This window comes from Mizuhopecten yessoensis, unplaced genomic scaffold (genome assembly GCF_002113885.1).
Source record: "Mizuhopecten yessoensis strain PY_sf001 unplaced genomic scaffold, ASM211388v2 scaffold1511, whole genome shotgun sequence".
Taxonomy (NCBI): Eukaryota; Metazoa; Mollusca; class Bivalvia; order Pectinida; family Pectinidae; genus Mizuhopecten; species Mizuhopecten yessoensis.
The window spans coordinates 729,900-751,661 of record NW_018404083.1 but is presented as its reverse complement, the minus strand read 5'-3'; the positions used below and the strand labels follow the sequence as shown (position 1 = coordinate 751,661).

The following is a 21,762-nucleotide window of genomic DNA, read 5'->3' as shown; positions in this document are numbered from 1 at the left end:
ACATTATAAACATTTTGCTTCAAATGTGTGTCATATGAAACGGCTTTTAAATGCCTATTCATTTTGGCAATGCAAGGCTGAATCGGCCTTTCAATATTGGGACCTCCAGGTTTTAAATTTGCATCAGATTGGAAATTATTTGAAAGTCCGGGGATCAGGTGATCATCTTACATTTATATATTCTTACAGATCGAACACATGCAAGTAACGTAACTGTATCACAGAGTTGAATAATCTAGATATCCAATTTCATTTACCTTTTACTGTAATGCAGCGCTTCATTGCAATAATCTGCAGTTGCATGGTAGGTTGATATGGGTTTATGTTCCACATAGAGCAAGGGAGATAATCAGTCCACATAGGCAGACATGAAATAAATCACAAAGTTGTAAATCATATAATATTATAAGGGAAGAGTAATAATTTAAATTAAACTCCCTGAAAAATAAACATTGGCGATTTTCATAATAAGCCAAAATAACAAAAGAAAACGGCTCCAGATTTTAAATAACTCTTTCAATTTCCCAATAAGTTCAACAACGTGATTTTAAATCCCCCAGTAGATAATGTTTTCACAGTCCCGCGATACTTTCGATTTCTTTACCTAAGACAATGATAATCGTTATGTTTCTATATAAAATAACCAAAAATGAAATACAAGATATCATTAACAATTGAAAACAGGTCGTTGAATCAACGTTGATTCAACGTTGAGATTCAGCAATACCAATAAGGTTGAAAAAAATTCAAATAAATCAACATAGTTTGAACGTCATATTACAACAACATTTCAACGTTGAAAAAATAACGTTGAATCGACGTTGATTCAACGTTTATCAACGTCACGACCAAATAATAACTTAATTTCAACGTTGAATAAATGTTGTGTGCCTGCTAGGATAATGCATATAAAACTACTTCATTATATTGTAGATGCAGCCAAGCAGGTGAATACTTTGCCAGAGGAAAAGATTTCTTCTGCTGCTGTCGACGTCCCTGATCTGTTCCAACCTACTGAGCATGATTATTTTAAACCTCAATCTGAACTCCTTGACACATAAATGAATCCTTCTACGGGTCGCTGAGTAGTAGTGAGCAAGGTCAGGACACAAAGACTTTGATGTTTTCGGAAGTGAGGACACAAACACAGACTTTAACCTCCAGAACGGCAATGTTTGCCTCAGTATTATACAAGTATCGCAGCATAGAAGATTTGACAGACAATACTGAGAATTTGCTTGAGGATATTGTGAAGGAAATGAAGGAAGGGTACACAAGTACACTTTACTCATGTAAAATGTAAAATGCACCCCCACCCACTTTTCGGAGACGACAAAAAATCCTATATAGAAAATGAGAAAAGCAAGGATTTGATCCTCAAACTTTTCAAATGGCATCTATATTTAGGCCCATGCATACTAAAATTGCAACTTACAGAAAACGTCTGAATGCTAGTTGTTATTTGTTTCAGGGTTCCTTTCCTATTTGATCTGTTATGTTGCGTTACTGTGCTAGCCTCTGGGATGTGACACCAGGTATAATTCCGGTGTAAGCTGCCTGCTACAGCATTCTGATGAAGTGTAAATATCATAATTTATCAGCCTACCACAGGTTGACCACTATTATTACCACCAAAGGAGGATTGGATGATAGAGTAAGAAATTGCATAAATTGGACATGCTAGTTTACTTGTTTTTATATTAAAATATTTGGCCAAATTGCAAAACATTTCAAATATAAGTGATGCATAGATAGGTAGCCATGCATACAGTAAAATGCAATCAAATAATTTTGATTTTAGTATGCATGAGGTCCATGTGACCTCTGTTTCATGGTCAAGTGATTTTGGAATTAATGTTTTGCAACCCAGTCAATTACTATAATTAGTGCTGTCTTGTTAGATTGTTATAAATAAACACAGTCAGACCTGCTTCTCTTAAGTGACCTGTATTACTAATAGAAAATATTGTCACATTTTTCTTTGTAACAGTGCATGCAATCAAGGAAGTGGCAGTGTGGTAAAAGCAATTTTGTAAAAAATGTGCTATTGGGACACTTTTATGGGTGGAAAAAATACACAACACCTGAATAATTAGTTTTTGAGAGTAAATTGACCAGCATTGTTGCATTTTTGTACATATCCCTGAACATTTCTGTACAATTATCGTTGTAAACAGGTTTGACTGTATAATGTTATCTTCTAAAAGTTTAAGTTAATGGTTTGATAATATTATCCCAATCCTTCGCAACACAGTTGCTAAGGACATCTAGTATGGTACAGTTCATTAGTTATTTTGTTTGCCTAAATGTTAGCTGGCCTGATTTTTCTAATTACAAATGTTCAAAGTATTCACATGTATGAAGTAATCAGTTATATCTATACATCATGTACAAGGAGTAATGATCCATTACACATTTTAAGTGACTTTTGAAGCCAAAAACAGCAACATTTCAAAAACTCCAGGAAATAGTACTAATGTTTTTGCATCTATATATGCACTTTAAATTTACCTGTTTGAATAAACTAATGTCAAGAGTTTTAGCAATTAGAAGAGGAGATGTTTTGGGTTTGACATGACCATGTTGCGAAAGGATGCTCTCTTCACAGGGTGTGATATTATTAATATTTTCAAATCTGACAGAAACTCATATACATCATTATGTAAAAGTATCCATACAGTCCTAATTAGAGAAAGTGAAAAATTATCAAAATTTATAGTTTTATTTCCCCAAATACATGTAGTATTTATGTTACTCTTATCAGTAACATTTTCTGCTGTGGATATATTTTACCATTAATTAAACAGAATTATCATTATATTTCTTTAATTAATACATATCAAAATGAATTCCAGGAAGCAATTTTACCTAGTGTATACTTCTGCAAGACTATCCTCATGCAACACTCTAATATTTATTATTGTGTGTGTGATTAAAAAGGAACGAACACTCTGGGTAGAGATTAGGGTTATACCGGACCGATTCAAAACCCACGATGGTCGCTGAGGCCCCGGATTAGTCGTTTTTACAACTTCTGTATTTTCAAATTATTTTCATGGATATGATTCATTTTTAAAAGGTCATGAAGGTTGATAGAGTGAGAGTTTCTAAATGTCAAATGTCTAATTAGAGAACTCATAAGGGGACACATAAACAGTTTTCGCAGCTTTTTAAAAACAATTCAGTATGCACGAAAGCCGCCATGGCCTCTGCTTGGCTGTGACATTTTCGAAAACTTCGATATCGTCATCATCATCATCATGAAAACGTATTAGGTCACTTGACCGACCACGTGGGTTTTCACCGGGTAGATTTCCTCCCATAATAAGACTCCCAGTGCGCTAACATCCGGGCTAACAAGAGTGATTTATAAATAATTCGTTTCATAATCGTTGTAAAATAAAGTTTGTGTTTATTTGCCTATGTGTCAATGGGTAAAGAGCGAGAGATAACGAGATGTCGGTCAAAAAAATAAAATAAAAATACTATCGATTTGCTTTGCTTCCTATTCCTAGCTACTGCATTATAGGGTGGTTGGCAATGTTTTTTGACTATCAGTCACCAAGGTTGGCCGTAACCTTGTATCTATAATCTTTGACACGATTTACATAAAATACTAACTTAAAGATCCCTCTACCACTGACACAAACTCTTACTCCACATTGGAAACCGTTTCTATCAGGCATGACTATAGCTTTGATATATCATTTTCTGAAAATTTAATCATACCTTACGGGACTTTCATAAAAATGATAAAGATAAAATTAAACATTATAAACATTCAGTCGGGCTAGACCGGGATTCCAACCCTGGACTTCAGATTTCAGGACTGTCGATCTAACTGATCGCTGGTCAGCGGAAGTAACCTGGCACAAGTGAGCTACAATGAAATTCTAAGTGACTTCAGAAGTCGCAAACGCGTTTAGCCTCATTCCCGATTTGGGAGGAATTGTAGAGGTAGAGACAGTATTTATGGATCACAAGTGAGAGCTACAATTTTATCCAAAACGAAATTAAGTGAAAGTTACTATATACGAAAAAATCACAGTACAGTGGGACAATGATCCATGAAATAATTTTACTGTTGTAGAAAAAAAGAAAAAAAACCATTTGTGACAATATATGAAGTTTTATAAGCACATTTCTCCTTTTGTTGTATTTCCAAAAATGTTCCTTATATGCATTTTAGACATGGATTATCATTTACTTTAAGTAGAACTGTTTTAGTCTTAGGTGAACAAGATGGTGTTATGGAACTGTTCATCAGTAGTTTTACTTCAGCTAGCTTTCTGCGTCAACTTGCTATAACAAGAGATCCCAGAGGGATCTTGGCGTCCACCATTGTACCATCTTCATAAGTTCTTTGTCAGTTCGATCTTTTCTCTTCTTTCCTCTAATCTGTTTGATCGAGTCATGTTAACAGGAAATGCAGCTTGAGGTAACTTTTGATCTAAAATTAATACTGATGTGTATGAAATCCAACCTTCAAAGTGAGTTTGTCATTTCACATATTTACTAGTACAGTACTTAATGTGAAAGAAATATAATCGATCACTTCAATATGAGAAAGATCTGTTTAGTTCTTCCTTTAGCCATTTTAATTTTATGATCAGTCTCAAAATATAACATGCACAACGAGGGATCAAGGGGAACCTACATATAAAATTTGAGAAAGATCCCTCGAGTTATTCCTGAGAAATAGTACTAACAAACATTCAATGTCAAAAATCGAAGATGGCTGTCGGTATCAGTTTCAAAAGTAAACATGAACAATAAAGGATAGTGGGGAACCTGCATATAGAATTTGAGAAAGAACCCTCCAGTACTTCCTGGGACATAGCATTAACATACCTTAACTGTCAAAATCAAAGATTTGTTTATTCGATCATTCTTATAAGAAAATATGCATAACATCATACCAAGGGGAACCTACAATTTTTTTTAAGAAAGATCTCCTGAGTAATAGCCATAACAAACCTTCACGGTCAAAATCCAAGATGTCTTCCTGTCTGCCATTTTGTTTATCTGATCAGTCTCTAAAGTTTATATGAACAACTACACACCTAGGGGAGCCTACATAACAAATTTTGGAAAGATCCCTCCAGTACCTCCTGAGAAATGGCCATAACAAAGGACCTAGGGGAACCTACATATAAGATGTGAGAAAGATCTCTCCACTACTTCCTGAGAAATAGCGATAACAAACCTTCAATGTCAAAATCCAAGATGGCTGCCTGTCTGCCATTTTGTTTCTCTAATCATTCGCAGAATTAAATATGAACAACTACAGACCTAGCGGAGCCTACATAACAAATTTTGAAAAGATCCCTCCAGTACTTCCTGAGAAATGGTCATAACAAACCTTTAATGTCACAATCCAAGATGGTGGCCTATCGGCCATTTTCTACATCCGATCAGTCTAATCAAAGTACTAAAAGTACTGCAGACACATGCTTCTTGATGTTGCAATATTTCCATAGTTATATATATAACATTTTAGGAAAAACGAACACAATACAGTCAGTTGAGATGCAGAATAAACACCATTTAAATTTGCTGAAAATGAAGTGAACGAATATTTACTCTTATCTAATGTCTGTGTTGGCAAAAGTCTGAAATATATTGTCCCTCCGAGGACCAACAACAAGTACTGCTTCAAGAAGCTTTGGGCTCTGCTTCTGCCATAAATAAAGAGTTAACTTCCGAATGAATATTTATATGACTGTTGCAATATCTCCTTAGTGCCTATTGGTAGAGGGTGAAACATATATTTCCTACAGACCAGCAAAAGTGCACGTGTGTCACAAATGTCTTTAGGTCAACTAGGATTTTGCCATGGGTCGTATGTCAGTATACACCTATTCGTATGCTTATGTTAATGGTAACAGCATGAAACTTAAAATCAATTTCTATATCCACTATCCTGGGACCGGTAGAGGACTAATTAACATTGTGTCATAAAACAACAATCTCACTGTAATTAAATATTGTAATACATGAATCACATCAATCTTCATTTATCAAATTTTATGCCAAAAATAGAGTAGGCTTGTGAAATGTTATCTTGAGTTCATATATTTCTGACATTCAAAATATTATTTTCTAACGTACGTTAACTAGGGTATAGCATGGAATCCATTCTACAATAAGTCAGTCAAGTGTAATGTGTGCTATCATGAAATGTGCTGAGGCAACAGTTAATCACAGTCCCCAACATTTTCCAAGTTGAGGGTCAATTAAGCTTAACTATTGCTTGCTAATTTCACATCATGTGAAATGTACTAGACTTGCCAGGTAAACTTCCATGGACAGTTACATGCTGTGTTATTATATTAAATACAGATTTTCAAGCCTCTAGTGGTTTAATACGGGTCTGTAGGTTACACAAGTATGGTCATGGGACTACACACTGGCGTATTGCATGTATGTGTATTTATACAAGTATTTAATACACAAACAGTTATGCCAGTTGTCGTGGACGGTTAAGACCATGGTGGGGGTGAGGGCTCTTCTCAGCAAATACATCTCACAGATTTATTTATCGGAAAGTCCCCATCCTTCATAACTGTCCTCATTTAGATATATTTCTTCAAATAGGTGGCAATTTTCAACTTAACATATTTGAATTTTAATATTGGTTGTAACCTAAAAAGGGCCCCATGAACTGTTGCAAAATGCAACAACCAATGAGGAAAGTGAATAGGTGGAGAGGATATGTGAGGGAGCTATGGGAGGTCTCCATCAAGGAAAATTTTGAGTTTTTGATGAGAGATCATGTATTCCCAGTGTATCTAAAAAAATGTATATGTGATAAAATGGCTTTGATGGGCACTTTTGAATCCATATTAGGCCACAACTGCACAGCATGTATACGAAGTCTGGCAATCATACAGTCCATTTAATTATCACGTGTTAAATCATTATTGCAGATAATAACATCTTTAGTTTCAATCCAGTTGATTTTGATAATTGCAGCCTCTTTGGATTTATTCACATCTTCCAAATCTTCCTGTGCTGCCTGAAATACAAGAAAGAATACATCATTTAATGTTTTGGTAGATTTCATTGTTGTTTATTATTTTATATATTATTTAACAGTCATTTGTATTAGTCATGCTTTTTCCATGTTCAACAGTTTTTATTATATTTTCTTTAGAACTGACCAGGGGTGGATACAGATTTTTTTCGGACAGGTGTTACCATTCCAGTTTATTTTGCTACGCATGTAATCTGAACCATATAGTGTTGCACAAAATTTAGTTAGATAACTGTCTTGGCTAGCCACCTTGTACTTTCCCAACTTGAATTTTTTTAAAGTAAAATGCCAGAGTGGAATGAATTATGAATATATTACTTATTTTCTTTTTGTATTTATTTACATGTATTACAATTTTCACCAGAAAAAAACTATCTGGTTATCCATCATGCAAGAAAAAGATTATCGGATTAAAAACTTTAACTTTAACACTTGTACCCTGTTACTACTACGGACCACTGACCTTACAGGTACAAACGTCTCTATCATGGTTCGCTGACAAATTAAATTTATGCTGGGGAAGTGCCAACAATTCAACACTGACTTTATAAACATGTTAAGAGGGGAGGGGACAGAAATTGCGCGGGCAGTGCAATACACAAACAGTTATAGAATCGTTACTCAAGAAATGAAAATATTAAAATCAGATAAGCTTGCTAAGCTCGCAATGAAACTAAAACATAATATATATTGACTTCAACATCAAGGTGACAGTGCGTCAGAGACGTAGTCAAATTGGCTTTTTAAAAGCTTGGGGGTGATACATAATATCATTCTGGAGTTTCATTTATATTGCACACTGTCTATGTCGGAACAAATTCACAGGTTATTCACTGATTCAAGGTACGTACCTTGCCACGTAATCTTTTCAAAAGCATTCAGTTCACACGTCAAGATATTCGATGATGCAGTCGGCATAGTACTGTAATATGAGTGCCAATCGGTCATCGAAGGGATGAGTGTTCAGGGATTTCATGCCCCCGACAATTCAATCAACTTTCGACCAAAATATTTCCTCTGTTAAAAACATATTATTACCTGACCACATGCAACATTTGAAATGTATTTGGCTAGTGCAATGTCCTGCATTGCACCACAGGAGTCCGAAATTAATAATAACAGCACAGTGGAACCCGCTTATTATGATATTCTATTTGCCAGAGAAAAAAATATAATAAACGATATATCACAAAAAAAAACCCGATTAAGTTGTTTTCGATCGTTTTATGTTGTCTGAACCGGAAGGGAGATACCCTATAATCATCAGACATAGATTAATGTGGAAACCTGATAAGATATTGATATAAATTGATGAAGTAATACTAATTAATACTAAGTAATACTAATTTGTTAATTGTCATTAATATCTGCTTGTTGAAAATATTCGAGAAGATTTCATTTTGTCGTCGTAATGATCAGTATGTAAATTCTACTTTCACTTTCAAATACCTTCGAGCAAGAACTATAAGAACTATCGTTGTACTTCATCCTAGCTAACGATATAGTAATGTAACAGTCAATAAGATGAAAGAAGTGATATAGATAGTCATAATCTACCTATTTTGCACCAAGAAGTTGGGTTACATTTTGGCCAATAACCGTCATAATAGTTTGCCGCGCTATGTAAATTACGATCACGTGACAATCACATGCCTCGCAAGTAGTGCGGTGAAATCAAATTGCATAGAAACAATAACAACTAAAAACACAATATATTTCCTTTTTGACAATAATCAAAAAATCTTTTCAACGAAAATGGTGTACAGTCAAACCTGTTTGAGCGGTCACCTGAAATAAGCAGCCACCTCCCTTATGTGGCGAGTCTATGGTCCGCCCGATAGATTTTTTTAATAATGAACCTGAAACAAGCAGCCACCTTATAATGCGGCCAGTGGTCACAAAACTCTGGCCGAAACGTTATCTCCACCTGTATTCAGCGGTCATTTTGTCCAGAAATTGACATCAAGAAATTCACAATATATTAACAAGAACACATCTCAATAGAGCAAAGCTAATTACAATGTGTAATTCAAAACCATAAGTAAGGTTTGACACGTTGAATTGACAAGTTGTTTACACAGCGATTTTCAGCTTGTAAATTGGGGCAGGTCCTATCGACCAATCAACAATGTTTTACATACATAACAATTAATCCCACCTTCTGTACTCAATCAGCTTGTGATTTTCAAAACAAGTATGATCTTTTGTGGTATCTGTACATTCTGTATCCAAAGCTACTCAGGTCTAATATGGTATGTGATCAAAAAACCTGCCGCTATTTTGCATGCGGAAAACAAATCTGCTTCCGGTCTGCCAGTCACTATTCCTATATCAACGAAGCACACACCATGTCAAAAGGGTAAATTTCACAGCGCAGACGCTGAATCAGATTTATTTTTCATTACTATGTCGTGATTTATTTCTATAATATATTTATTTGGTTTTTAATAGCTGTGCAAGATCAGAACATGGTGTTAACCTTTCCATACGGCACATGGGTGCTGTGAATAAACCGTTACGTTAAGTTGAAAGCTCAAAGATTCTTGCAAAGTGCTAGATTTATTGAGTGATTTATTTATAAATCGTACCCCTGTTGATAAAGGGAGAACAAAATCAAAATAACATAGCAGCCTATATTGCCGGGAAAATGTCATTATAACCCGTAGATGTATGAAAACTTGGTTGTGATTTTCGGGCGAGCCTGGTTTTAGCAGCAACTTGTCTTAAGCGGTCAATTTCAGCCGGTCCCTTGGGTGGCCTCTTGATACAGATTTAACTGTATATTGTAAATTAAGCAGTCGTCGTCAGTTGTTTACGACAATAACGTTTACTTTGGATCGATTTCCGGCACCATGCTGTTAGGACGGCATGCCCCGATTTTGGCATTTTTCAACGTAGACACGGGGAAATCAACTTGTAATGCAAAAGAGAATAGAAAAACCATTGCTTCATTGAATCTGCATGATTTTCTCACACGACGTGTCAAGGCAATATTAATATTAATGGAATTAAAGACATGCTCGTTTTCTTATCAGAATTTGTGTCAGAAAATGTCGGCAGGTTAACGGAGCCATGTAAGAGATGATTTTAATCAGATTGGCCTAATCATTTCCATTTCATACACTGAACTACAGTCTTATTTAGATAGCAATTGACTACCGCACATGTTTTGTTATGACTAGAAAGCGATTGTCGATATATTGTTTTCCACTGACGGGGGTGACGCGAGGTGTGAAAATTTAACCCGGAGTGGACAGTTGATCACCACGCGCGATGTTAAGTTGGTAAATTGTTCAATTGTCCTGGTGTCAAACACGGACAACTTACCTGAGTTTTTACCTTATAAAATCCTTTCAAGGCAGAAAAAAATAATAAGCGGGGTTCAACCTTTGACCATATCATAATAAACAATTTGTTTAGCTTAGTTAAAGGATAAAATCGGTAATTTGGAAAAGAATTATAATACGCGACATCATAATAAGTAGGTTAACCACTCTAATACAAAACAAAATCCTATAATACAGCAAAGATATATTTTCACAACTAAGTGATGATATTATGGAACGTCGCGATCGTTGGAGATGGATTGGCAATGTACTAAGAATGGACACCAACAGCATATGTTCAGTGGCACTGACATGGAAACCAGACGGGAAAGGAAGGTAGGAGGTCCCAAAAACCACCTGGAGACTGTTGAGACAGAAAGAACAACACTTGGATGGAACAGCTGGGCTACAGCAAAGACAACAGCTAAAGACCGTGTCAAATGGAAAGAATATATCAGGGCCTTTAATGCTGACGGACATGAAGAGGATATAGGTGAGGTGTGATTTTCACAACATAAAACAGTAAACGGAAACACCGAGTTATTAAATTGAATAAATGTGTAACAAGTTTGTAAAAAACATGTCTTTCTATCCCTGTCTTGAATACACCGCATCATGTTTCATTAATGTTTGATAGAGAAAATATCGCACTCCATCTTTTGCCGTTAATTATCTGTAAACAATTCATGGATATTATCAAATATTATGTGTATTACCAAAGACATATATATACAAAATATACGTCTCTGCTAGTACTTCTTTTAATTTTTACTTGTGTTACAAAAGCGGCACAAAATCATCTAAAATCTGACTGATACGGTTAGTCTAATATTACATCTGAGGGAGATAAAGCTTTGTGCTAACTCACAAATATGGTTCGACCCTACAAATAGACCGACTTCATTCAAATACGGCTGATCAGGTTAGTCCAATGTTCTACTAAGGGAGATAAGGTTTTGCAGAAATACAGGTAAACCGCGGCGGTAATATTTTTTATTAATTGTATACTCACACAATACATGCATTGTTGAACTTTTCACATACATATGGCTAGTTAAGAAAGTATCGAAGTGAATGCTTTCTCTGTCTATTAGTTGGCAAACCACAAAATGGCGTCACTACGGTATGAATGAAAATGCTAAGGGTCGCTGCCGAAAACATTTACATAAGAATGAAAAGTGAATGCCATCCAGATAAGGAGATATCAGATACCGTATACCGTATAAGGGCAGAGAGTCCATAGAAGGTCATAGATGGCGTAAGTATCTACTGTGCAATTCCACGCTAACTTCGTAGTATGAGCGATCCCCTAGACACTTGCGTTACCTAACGCGTTACCCGAGGCTGAAAAAGGTTGTAAAAACCAGGATCCACAACATCAGGTGGAAGGTTATAATATCTGAAAACTTTCGTTGAAATTGGCTGAGTAGTTTTGGTGAAGTTGTCCAGGCAATCATTTTTCAACAAAGGACAATAACTTTGTAAAAAGGGTCAAATGAAAAAATAATAACTTGATGCACAACTTCAGGTGGTAGATATCATATCTGGAAAGTTTTCTTGAAATTGGTCCATTACTTTAGAAGGAGTTGTCCGGACAAAAATATTCAGGATTTATTCAACAAAGGGCCATAACTTCGTAAAAAAAAGGGTCAGAATGAAAAAATGGGGGTAATAAAAATCGCATATAAACAGTTGTAACAGATATACTGGAATGGTTAAAGGCATGTATCAGTGAAATATTACAAGTAAAACAACAAACAGACAGAATTTCAAAGATAAAAAATACTTTTCCATCAAAATATAGAAACACTGAATATAAAATAGCCTTGAAGTTGGAAGTTTTGTATCGGATGCAGATTTCATTCAAATTAGCTCAGATTTTTAAAAAAAATCTCAATCTATTGGGTTTGAATAAAGCAACGCAGGACATAAGGAAAAGCCTTGCCAAAGACAAGAGCCATCTGGAATATTGCATATCCCTTTGCATACAAACTAGTAACAGGTCATGTATATATTTTTAAATGTATAATGATAGGATTTCTATCGTGAAAATAGTTATTTATAAGGATATTATTTTACAGAAGCACTGTTGAGCTTAAGATAACACTTAAAGATGGATTTCATAAATCTTGTATGACATTGAAGTGAATTCACTGTCCTGTTTAGCACATTTACAAGAGCACTTCTTCTGTGGCCATCCCAGTTCTTCTACGTCCGTCTCTTTACGTTATGGCTATTTTCTCTCTCATACCTGTTTGTGAAAGACTGGAATTCACTTGAGTAAAAAACAAACCTGTCTTACCTATCTTTCCCTTGGGCAAGACAGCCTACACGCGCTATGATGTCATGACACACTTTTGGATTCTTTACCTCTTTCTTTTGACGGCATCCTCGGTTCTCCCATCCTCTATATCCAGGGGTTACGTTCACTTTCGCTCTCTACACCCCTGGAATATGTCATAGCAAAATTGAAGGCACAAAGCTCGCTGTTTGATAGGCCTCAGGTAAAATAAACTGACCAATCGCTAGGCCGATACCTGTTCTTTGAAGATTACAAAGGAGAGACGCCCAACTTCAAAGCCTGTCATTGTTTACCGTTATGTGACTGCAATATTCTATTGATGTTTCTCAAAGGATCGATCTAGTCTTCTTGTCTCATCAACAAGGTGGCACACACTGAGCCTTCAATTTTGCTATGACATATTCCAGGCATGCAGAGAGCGAAAGTGAGTGTAACCGCTGGATATCGAGGATGCGGTTCTCCATCTCACTACTGTTTTGATTTACATGACGTCGTTCTGTTGTGTTGACCATGTTAAATGAATGATTTTTGTACTTATTATTGAAATATACTTTAACACTAACTACATTGAGTCTGTAATGTCCATGTTGCATTAGGTATTTGAAGGATTTACGGGGTTAGAGTTCAGGAACCTGCGCATTTAACCCTTGAAGTGAGATGGAGAATCACAACCCTCGGGAAAAGATTCTAAATTTGCAAAACATTCGGAAAACATAGGTGTTTGAAATTAATTGATTAATCCATGGATTTACTTTCAAATTATCTGCACAATTTTTTTTTTAATTAAGTGGTATATTTTTCAATACCTGCACCTGTATTCCAAGCACTGGATCACATGAAATCAAGTCAATGAAAAAAGTAGGAAAGGATGCAAAAAGTTTCTTGGACGGTGACATGTGCCTCAAGGGACAAATAATATAGAATGCGTTATAGGTAAAATATAACTAAGATGTATGGAAAAGCAGCAAGTGATGCTTAATGTTTATTCAATGTAATAACATTTTCTTGCATCTTTTACAAAGAGAACACTCTNCCTCCCCCCACCCCCACCCCCACTGGTCTATTTTTAGTAACAGTAACAATGACCTTGACTTTAAACAATTTTTTAACCTTAATGCACATTAATTTACACAGTGCATCACTGTCAAATTAAAACATAATATCATTAAAAAATTAATAAATAATGAGTTAAAAATTCAGTATCAGCATAGGGAGCAAACACATGAAAACACTTAAAATTACAATGAATAAAAAGATACCAAATTTTGACTATCAAATCACAGAAAAGCATGCATTCTCTCCCTCTGTCTCATTTAACTGTTCGTTCTGGATGGGGATAAGCTACCCCAAATTGTTGACACAGTTTCTTTATTGTCTTTTCATATTCCACGTTAAGCCTGGCAGCCTGTTGAAATGCAAATTTGATATCTTCTATTTCCTCAAAGAAACCCTGAAAGAAAGAAATTAGCAATCATATTAAATTTCATAACTTGGTATATTAAAATGAACCCTTGTATGTCACCTACATTTGAAAGCTGTCGGAGACCCTAATACTTTATATTATTATAATCATGTAAACATTGGTTTCATTCCCAATCACTGGATGTTTATTTTCTGAATTCTTATCAAAGCATATTTTTTACATCTAATTTTCGAAAGCTCCAAGACTGAGGCATGCATACATCTTGTAAATTATATGATTTTCTGTCTGAAGGAAAATTTCAAAAAGCAAACAAAAATTGTGTTATCAGCTTGGAACAACCCCATATATGTTTAAAATGTCTATGCTAATATTTGGGCACACATTTAATGGTGGTCTGACATGAAATTTATGTAAGACATAGTTTACAAAGTTGATTCTCGGGTGCATTGGGTATCACAAAATTTCTTTACACTACATGTAAAAGCAATCTTTACTGAAATGTTTCAAATTTCACATCTCTTCATGGTTATCGAGTGTTCGATTCGAACATCGAATGTTATAGACTGATCATAGATTTATATCTATTTCAAGGAAAGTTTTCATAAATGAAGCTCTTCAAATAAACTAATGTATTTAGAATCAAGATTTTTTTCTGTTTTTTGAATAAGAAATATTATCAATGATTCCTTGGCTAGCTACTTACCAAGTCCAGGCCTTTTAACTCCTCCTTCAATTTCTTGTTTTCCTTGCGAAGTTTTCTACACTCTCTCACTACATGTCTGTCCTTAGATTCATCTTTAATGCAAGAAAAAATTACAAGCTAAACACAATGAACCTTTGTTAATTTTCTCATACTAAAGGCAGCTGAACAAAGGAGAAACAAAATGTCCATCTAATATATATAAACTAATATTGTTCATTTTTTTTTTTAATGTTTTATCAATTTGGTTTAGTTTGGTTGCTTGTGCTTAACATCTTATTAACAGTTATGGTCATTTAAGGATGTGCCAGTTGTTTGATGGTGGAGGAAAACCAGTAGAGTACCCGGAGAAAAAGCACTGAACTATGACAAGTATACCTGTTGACTGCCCCATGTAGGCCTCAAAGCTGCAAGCAAGAGGTGGAGGGCTAGTGATATTAGATGTCGTACACCTTACACGGTAACCAAATGGTCACTGCAGCCCCTGGCGATTGTTTGTTAACATTTAAACGTAATAACAAAGAAGTGTATATTATTTGACATAATTTACCTTCATCAGAGGAGAGTTCCTTTCCATGCTTCCCAACATTTCCTGCCTTCACCTTTGCCGTAGCTTTGGAAACTCTTAAACTGTGTATCTCTTTCTCCATTTGTTGCACATTTTCCTTCTCCTGTTGTAGTCTTTTCTCTAAGGTAGATATCTTCATCTAAGAATAATAGCAAATATACTGAACAAAGCACCTAGGAAACATATGATATAATGTTAACTCATACTTATATATAACTTGCTCTGTTCTTCATAATCTGTCAGTTATCTCTAAACAGTATTCAAACTATTAACATTTAAAAGTTTATTAAAACAGTATATTTCTTTCCGTATGGAAGATATCATCTTTGCAAAGAAAAAATATTGAAGGTACCCTGTCCCAACAACGGACTTAGATAATCTACTTCTGTGGTCCCAACACACTGCATGTTTTGTTTTACATATTTACAATAACTTCACTTAATTTTCTTTTTGACATAACTGTAGCACAGTTGGCCAGGACACTTCCCTAGACCAGGTAGCTCAAGCGTTTAGATATAGTATAAAGGTCAAGCAGAGGTCACAGTGACCTACATTTTATATATGACACTCCACCATCCAAAGGTGTTCTTGCATACCAAATCTGGTTACTTCAAGTGAAATAGTATAGAAAATATACTGTACAAATGACCAGTGAAGCGTAGCTGAATTAAGTCATTTCGGTACATTTACGGTGTAGCCGAATCAACATCGATTTTTGGACAACTCGTACACATTTTACACCTTGGTGTACATAAGCTTCACTGGTCATTTTTCTGATGAAGGTGACAGATGGTACATACCGTACAAGTCGTCAAATCATCACATAGAATCACTCATAGGTTGTGTTACAAGAATCATTTCATAATCCAAACTTACCAGCCCGAAGAAAATGTTTAGAAACATTTTATTGCATGTTGATGAAAATCTACCAATTAGCTTAGGGACCTGTCATTTGAAAGTTTTGCACACACAATGAGCATAACCACTCAAATTAACCTCACAAATGTCACACAAAAAATTTACCTGTAATTCCGTAATGGTCTCTAGGTGACCTAAATTCATTTTGACCTCTTTTTCGTATCGTCTCATCACATTGCTATGCATGGACATTAACCTACATGAAGAGAAAAAGACTGTCACTATTATTACAATATCATCACGGCTAAGGTTTCTACAATAACCTTAACCCTTTCACCCCTACGTAACTTAAGTAGACTCTACCATGCATTGATCTGGATGAGTCCATTAAGGTCTACAGTGGTGAATTAAAAGGGTTAATTAAGGGAAACTTAACCTGGTTGTAATATAGTGTGTTCATCTGCTGGAACAGCTCTTACACAGATTAATTAGCATTAAATAAATCTGCAATTCAAGGACTGAAATCAATAGATAACTTCAGAATTAACTCCCTCTTGAAATATTATTTCAGGGATTGCTCTTTCATCATTGTTGTTTCAGAATAAGACACATTACAATCTGATACTACAAACTCAATTGACTTCAGCATGATGTCTAGCCTTGTGGGGCTAGTAAATCATGTTAGGACATAAGTATAAATTTTATAATATTTACTTTGATAGAAAATATTGGTAGGCTAGAATTTGTTTTCGTGTTAATTTGTCTGTATGCTAATTCCGTCTTTGCATATTGCAGAGTTATCTTCTCTTGTCAGCAGGTATTGATTGTTAAGTCATTGGTTTGTTTGAGAAAATAACATCGTTTTCTCAAAAATTGATGACGTCACTCTCACAAACAAATGACGTAAAAATCAATACCTGCTCACAAGAGCAGATAACTCTGCAATATGCAAGGTCGGAATACTGTAAGAAGGAAATTATACACTCCTGTGTAGATCTGTACTTAAAAAAAATGTTTATTATCAAACCTGTTCGTATTGCCACCTTCTGTGATCTTGTTAGCAACAGTGTCTTCATTTTTCTTGGGAGCGACCGGGTGCCAAACTCTACTTGGGTCTGTCTGTGTACTGGACCTGTATAGGAATAATACTAAAACTTAAAACAGTTCAGGAAATATCAGGGCTATATTTCAGATATGAATTCATAGTTTACAAAACCGTATATAGACAATTATGATTATTGTGGGTGAGGGTGTCCAAAAAATTCTGAATAGTATTTTGAGGGACCCAGAAAAGCAAAGCATTGACTGAAATGATAATGAGAAATAAATGTAACGAAACCCCAATCCTGCATCTTTCTTAAACTAGAAAGAAGGCGGGTAAATTTTCCAAAATGCAACTTCATAAAAGTGGACAGACAAAGATTTACAATAACAGTCAAAATGACTTGCAGTTCTGTGCGAGAAGCAGTTTTTCATAAAAAATATACTTTTTATGTAGGTATTAGGGTACCACCACTGTTACTTTTGTGAAATATTTGTTTGTTTAAGTCCTTTTTTAAAATAAGTATTCAATAAAAAGCACATGTTGTGATGCATTTTATAGAATTACAGTTGTTCGAAATTTTGAAGTTTTTAATATTAAAAGGCCAAATAAAAAAAAATGGTGTTTCCGGTAACCCCTCCTACCATATTTTTTTTACCCTACTCTAAACTTTTGAAGGCAATTTTCAAAGAAAATACTGTTAAAGTCAAGATCACTCTCCTGTACATTGTACAAACCATATAAAATTATTTGTTAAAATATTTTTTTTACCTACCTGTAGCTACCTACCCTAAATTTTTCCAACATATTGTTACATGAAACACATATTTTTTTGTCTGGCCTTCAATAATAAAAAGACAAAAAATCCCAGAAGAGCAGGATCGAGTAGAACTCGGTTACTCAGGGGCAAACTTTCAGTTAACCAATGTTGCCATCCAGGATTTAGAAAAGCACAGCACCAAAATGAGTGTAACCCTGGTAAATACTAGCACAATATATCGCTCGGCTAGCTAGAGAGAACTTCTCTTTAGCTAGAACGGTTGAGCGTAAGACTTAAGTAAGCCAGAGGTCCCAGGTTCAATCGATCCCTAGCGGAGGCAGTGATTTAAATTTAATCAATCATGCGCTCTGTTACATTGGCGACCACGTAGGGACCCGGGGAAAATGCTAGGCCTAGCTCCTCCACAAGCATCGCTGTTACCCCTGGAAAACTCAAGGAAGAGTTCTTTCCTGGAAGGGGAGTGTGTAACCCTTGTAAATACTAGCCGCAATATGTCGCTCGGCTAGAGAGAACTTCTCTTTAGCTCGATCGGTTCAGCGTAAGACTTAAGTACGCCAGAGGTCCCAGGTTCAATCCCTAGCGGAGGCAGTGATTTAAATTTAATTAATCATGCACTCTGTTACATTGGCGCCCACGTAGGGACCCGGGAAAAATACTCGGCCTTGCTCCACAAGCATCGCTGTTACCCCTGGAAAACTTAAGGAAGAGTTCTTTCCTGGAAGGGAAGTGTGTAACCCTGGTAAATACTAGCCGCAATATATCGCTCGGCTAGAGAGAACTTCTCTTTAGCTCGATCGGTTGAGCGTAAGACTAGTAAGCCAGAGGTCCCGGGTTCGATCCCATGCCGAGGCAGTGATTTAAATTTAATTAATCATGCGCTCTGTTACATGAGTGTCTAATGCACTAAGGCTTCAAAGTCTATGAAAATAACAAAGAACCATGAGGGATACATTATAACTTGACAGGGGAAGTTACTCTAAGCCAGAAAAATTCATTTTGGTTGCTACATCTGAATAGAAGAAGAAGCAACCAAAAGGAATTTCTGGAAAAGAAATGAGGAATGCAGCAGAACTGGACTAGGTCCATCGTAGCCGACCAGGTAGCTCAATTGGTTTAGCGTCTGTCTAGAGTGCGGAGAGATTTGGATTTGAACCCCAGTCTGGCTGTTGCATTTCTCTTTTTCCTGTTACAGAAAGATTAATCTAGTAGAAAAACCTCTGTGTAGAACTCTTCTTTGCATTTATAACTGATGAGGTGGTACCCGTCACCTTAAGTCTGTTCGATTCTTACTCTCGTGTAGTGACATAGGTCTTCAGGAGGGCGTCTACTTTTGCTTTCTCCTTTATTGATGTTAACTCTGATTGGTAGGCATCACGCTGCTGTTTCACACGAAACAGTTTCTTCTTCAGGTCTTCATTTTCAGCAGTGAGCTGAAATTATTAATAATGGTTAAAAAAAAAAAAATTGTCATGATTATAGTGATTAATGCTTGATAAAGCTAAATGTAAAGTCATAACACTGGAACATTAAAAACCTTTTTTTATAGGAATGTGTAATCGGTTTAAAATCATTATTGAAAACCAGTTTGTAATCAGAAGTAGTAAAACCGATCCATGATTAATTGCATATAATAAGTATCGGCTTATAATTTCATTGGACTGAATACCAAAATAAAGTGTAAAATGAATGGATTTCAAGCAATTTCTATGCAGTTTTATCAATCAGATAGCAAAAATCATAAGCATAAATGACTTTCAATGCAGAATTTACGTTGTACATTTGTATATGTACATTTGACATTTTGATTTCAACAATTCAAATGATTATGGAATTTCTAATCGATAAATAACTATAAAATATCGATGCCATCAAATGTAACTGCGGGCGGTCACCCATCCAACTTAACTGACCGCACTCGAGGTTGCTGAACTAGTGAGTGGGTCCCTATAGGTTTTACAGCATCACCAGGTAAGCTACAACCACCTCAACGACACAAATACATTAGTAAGAATCAACAATCAAAGCTACATCATTCGGCGCGACAAACCATTTCGGACCAAGGAGTCGTCTCCAAATTACATCATAAGATATAAGGAAAGGATAGAATAGATGACTCCAAACCACCTCCTGAGGGAAGGCAACTTCCCTCACGCCGACAGAACACTGACTTCCGTCAGTGAGATGAAACCTGTAAGGGTGGATTCATGTAGATGCGAAACCCGTCATCCATCCATCCATCCAAGGCAGCACAGAGTCACTATACGCTGCCACCAAATGTAAAGTCTGCGTGCGGTCTACCATCCAACTACTGACCGCACTCGACGTTGCTGAACTAGTGAGTGGCCGGGTCCCCGGGTTTTACAGCATCACTAGATAAGCTAGTTTCCAGTAAGGCAGCACAGAGTCACGCTGCCATAACTGTGTTTTTCAGACATTTGTAGCGTACTCCTGATTCCTGTGGAGCATTTTTTCAATTTCCCTGTCAGTCTGTCGAGTGTCAATTGTACAGATCTAACGCTAGACGTTAGAACAAGGCATCTGCATATGGTGTGTAAAAATATGAAAATACAAGAGATATTTTCCCTAACCTATTGACATAGCAGTGGCGGATCCAGAGGGGTTTTTTGGGCTTCAGGAAACCCCCCCACCCTGAGAATTTTCTTTAAAAATCATGTATTTTCACCATTTTCCTCAATTTTTCCCCACATGGAAACCCCCCCCCAGGAAATTTGGAAACCCCCCAAGATAGGTCTCTGGATCCGCCACTGCATAGTCAGATAGTAGGGTACTGTACTAGTAGGGAAAACAACTTTATATTTGCATTCAGCTGGAGAAGGTAGGCCTAACTAGCAGAAGATATTATTGCAACGTGTCAACTGTCTAGACATGTCTACCCTGAATAACAGTGTGTTACAAAGAAAGCTTCGCTGCAATGGTGATGCACGTTCATATTTACCTTTATGCATGTGTGTATGTCGGGAAATGACATGTCAACAAACTGACAGTCCTGACAGTTTCGAATCTTTGCACCAACATGTCAGTTTCAGTCGTTTCTAAAGCTCCGGACGGAAAACGGAACGGCAAGAAACGGAGATTATTTTTGCTGTTAATAAAAGGAATGTTTTGCAACTTTGTCGAAGTGACCGAACCATTTGAAACATTTCGCTGATGCAAACAAGCGAAAATAAGAAATGAACATAAACCTAAAAATTAAAAAAAAATGTTGACGCAACAATATATACACGTTCCATAACTCCTAAAAAACATTTTGATGCAAGCGACAGTATCACGTCAGTATGTGTAATGTGTGAGTTCAATATGTGTTATGTATGACGTCAGTATGTGTAAATGTGTGAGTTCAATATGTGTTATGTGTGAGTTCAGTACATGTTATGTGTGAGTTCAATATGTGTTATGTGTGAGTTCAGTATATGTTATGTGTGAGTTCAATATGTGTAATGTGTGAGTTCAGTATATGTTATGTGTGAGGTCAGTATATGTTATGTGTGAGTTCAATATGTGTTATGCATGAGTTCAGTATGTGTTATGTGTGAGTTCAATATGTGTTATGCATGACGTCAGTATGTGTTATGTGTGAGTTCAATATGTGTTATGTATGAGTTCAGTTTATGTGTTATGTATGACGTCAGTATGTGTTATGTGTGAGTTCAATATTTGTTATGTGTGAGTTCAGTATGTGTTATGTGTGAGGTCAGTATGTGTTAT

At 35.9% G+C, this 21,762-nt stretch overlaps 1 protein-coding gene across 1 annotated transcript; it reads right to left on the bottom strand.

Moving 5' to 3' along the window:
- Nucleotides 1–13,720: 13,720 nt before the first annotated feature.
- On the bottom strand, nt 13,721–21,097 carry LOC110463420 (centrosomal protein of 290 kDa-like). The gene is made up of 7 exons (XM_021518011.1): nt 20,993–21,097; nt 19,327–19,466; nt 17,241–17,345; nt 16,379–16,469; nt 15,338–15,494; nt 14,791–14,882; nt 13,721–14,114 (listed from the first exon to the last, which is right to left on the bottom strand). Exons 1-7 carry the CDS (start codon nt 21,023–21,025, stop codon nt 13,974–13,976), a joined length of 759 nt encoding a protein of 252 aa, XP_021373686.1. The 5' UTR covers nt 21,026–21,097; the 3' UTR covers nt 13,721–13,973.
- Between the last annotated feature and the right edge of the window lie 665 nt (nt 21,098–21,762).

What these genes read in the sequence shown, in the direction of transcription:
- LOC110463420 (XM_021518011.1), bottom strand. Translation starts at nt 21,025, where the DNA reads ATGTCATTTCCCGACATACACACATGCATAAAG. An exon ending in AGACCATTACGGAATTACAG is followed by an intron (nt 15,495 to 16,378) that starts GTAAATTTTTTG and finishes TATTATTCTTAG; the next exon opens with ATGAAGATATCTACCTTAGA. An exon ending in AGTTAAAAGGCCTGGACTTG is followed by an intron (nt 14,115 to 14,790) that starts GTAAGTAGCTAG and finishes TCTTTCTTTCAG; the next exon opens with GGTTTCTTTGAGGAAATAGA.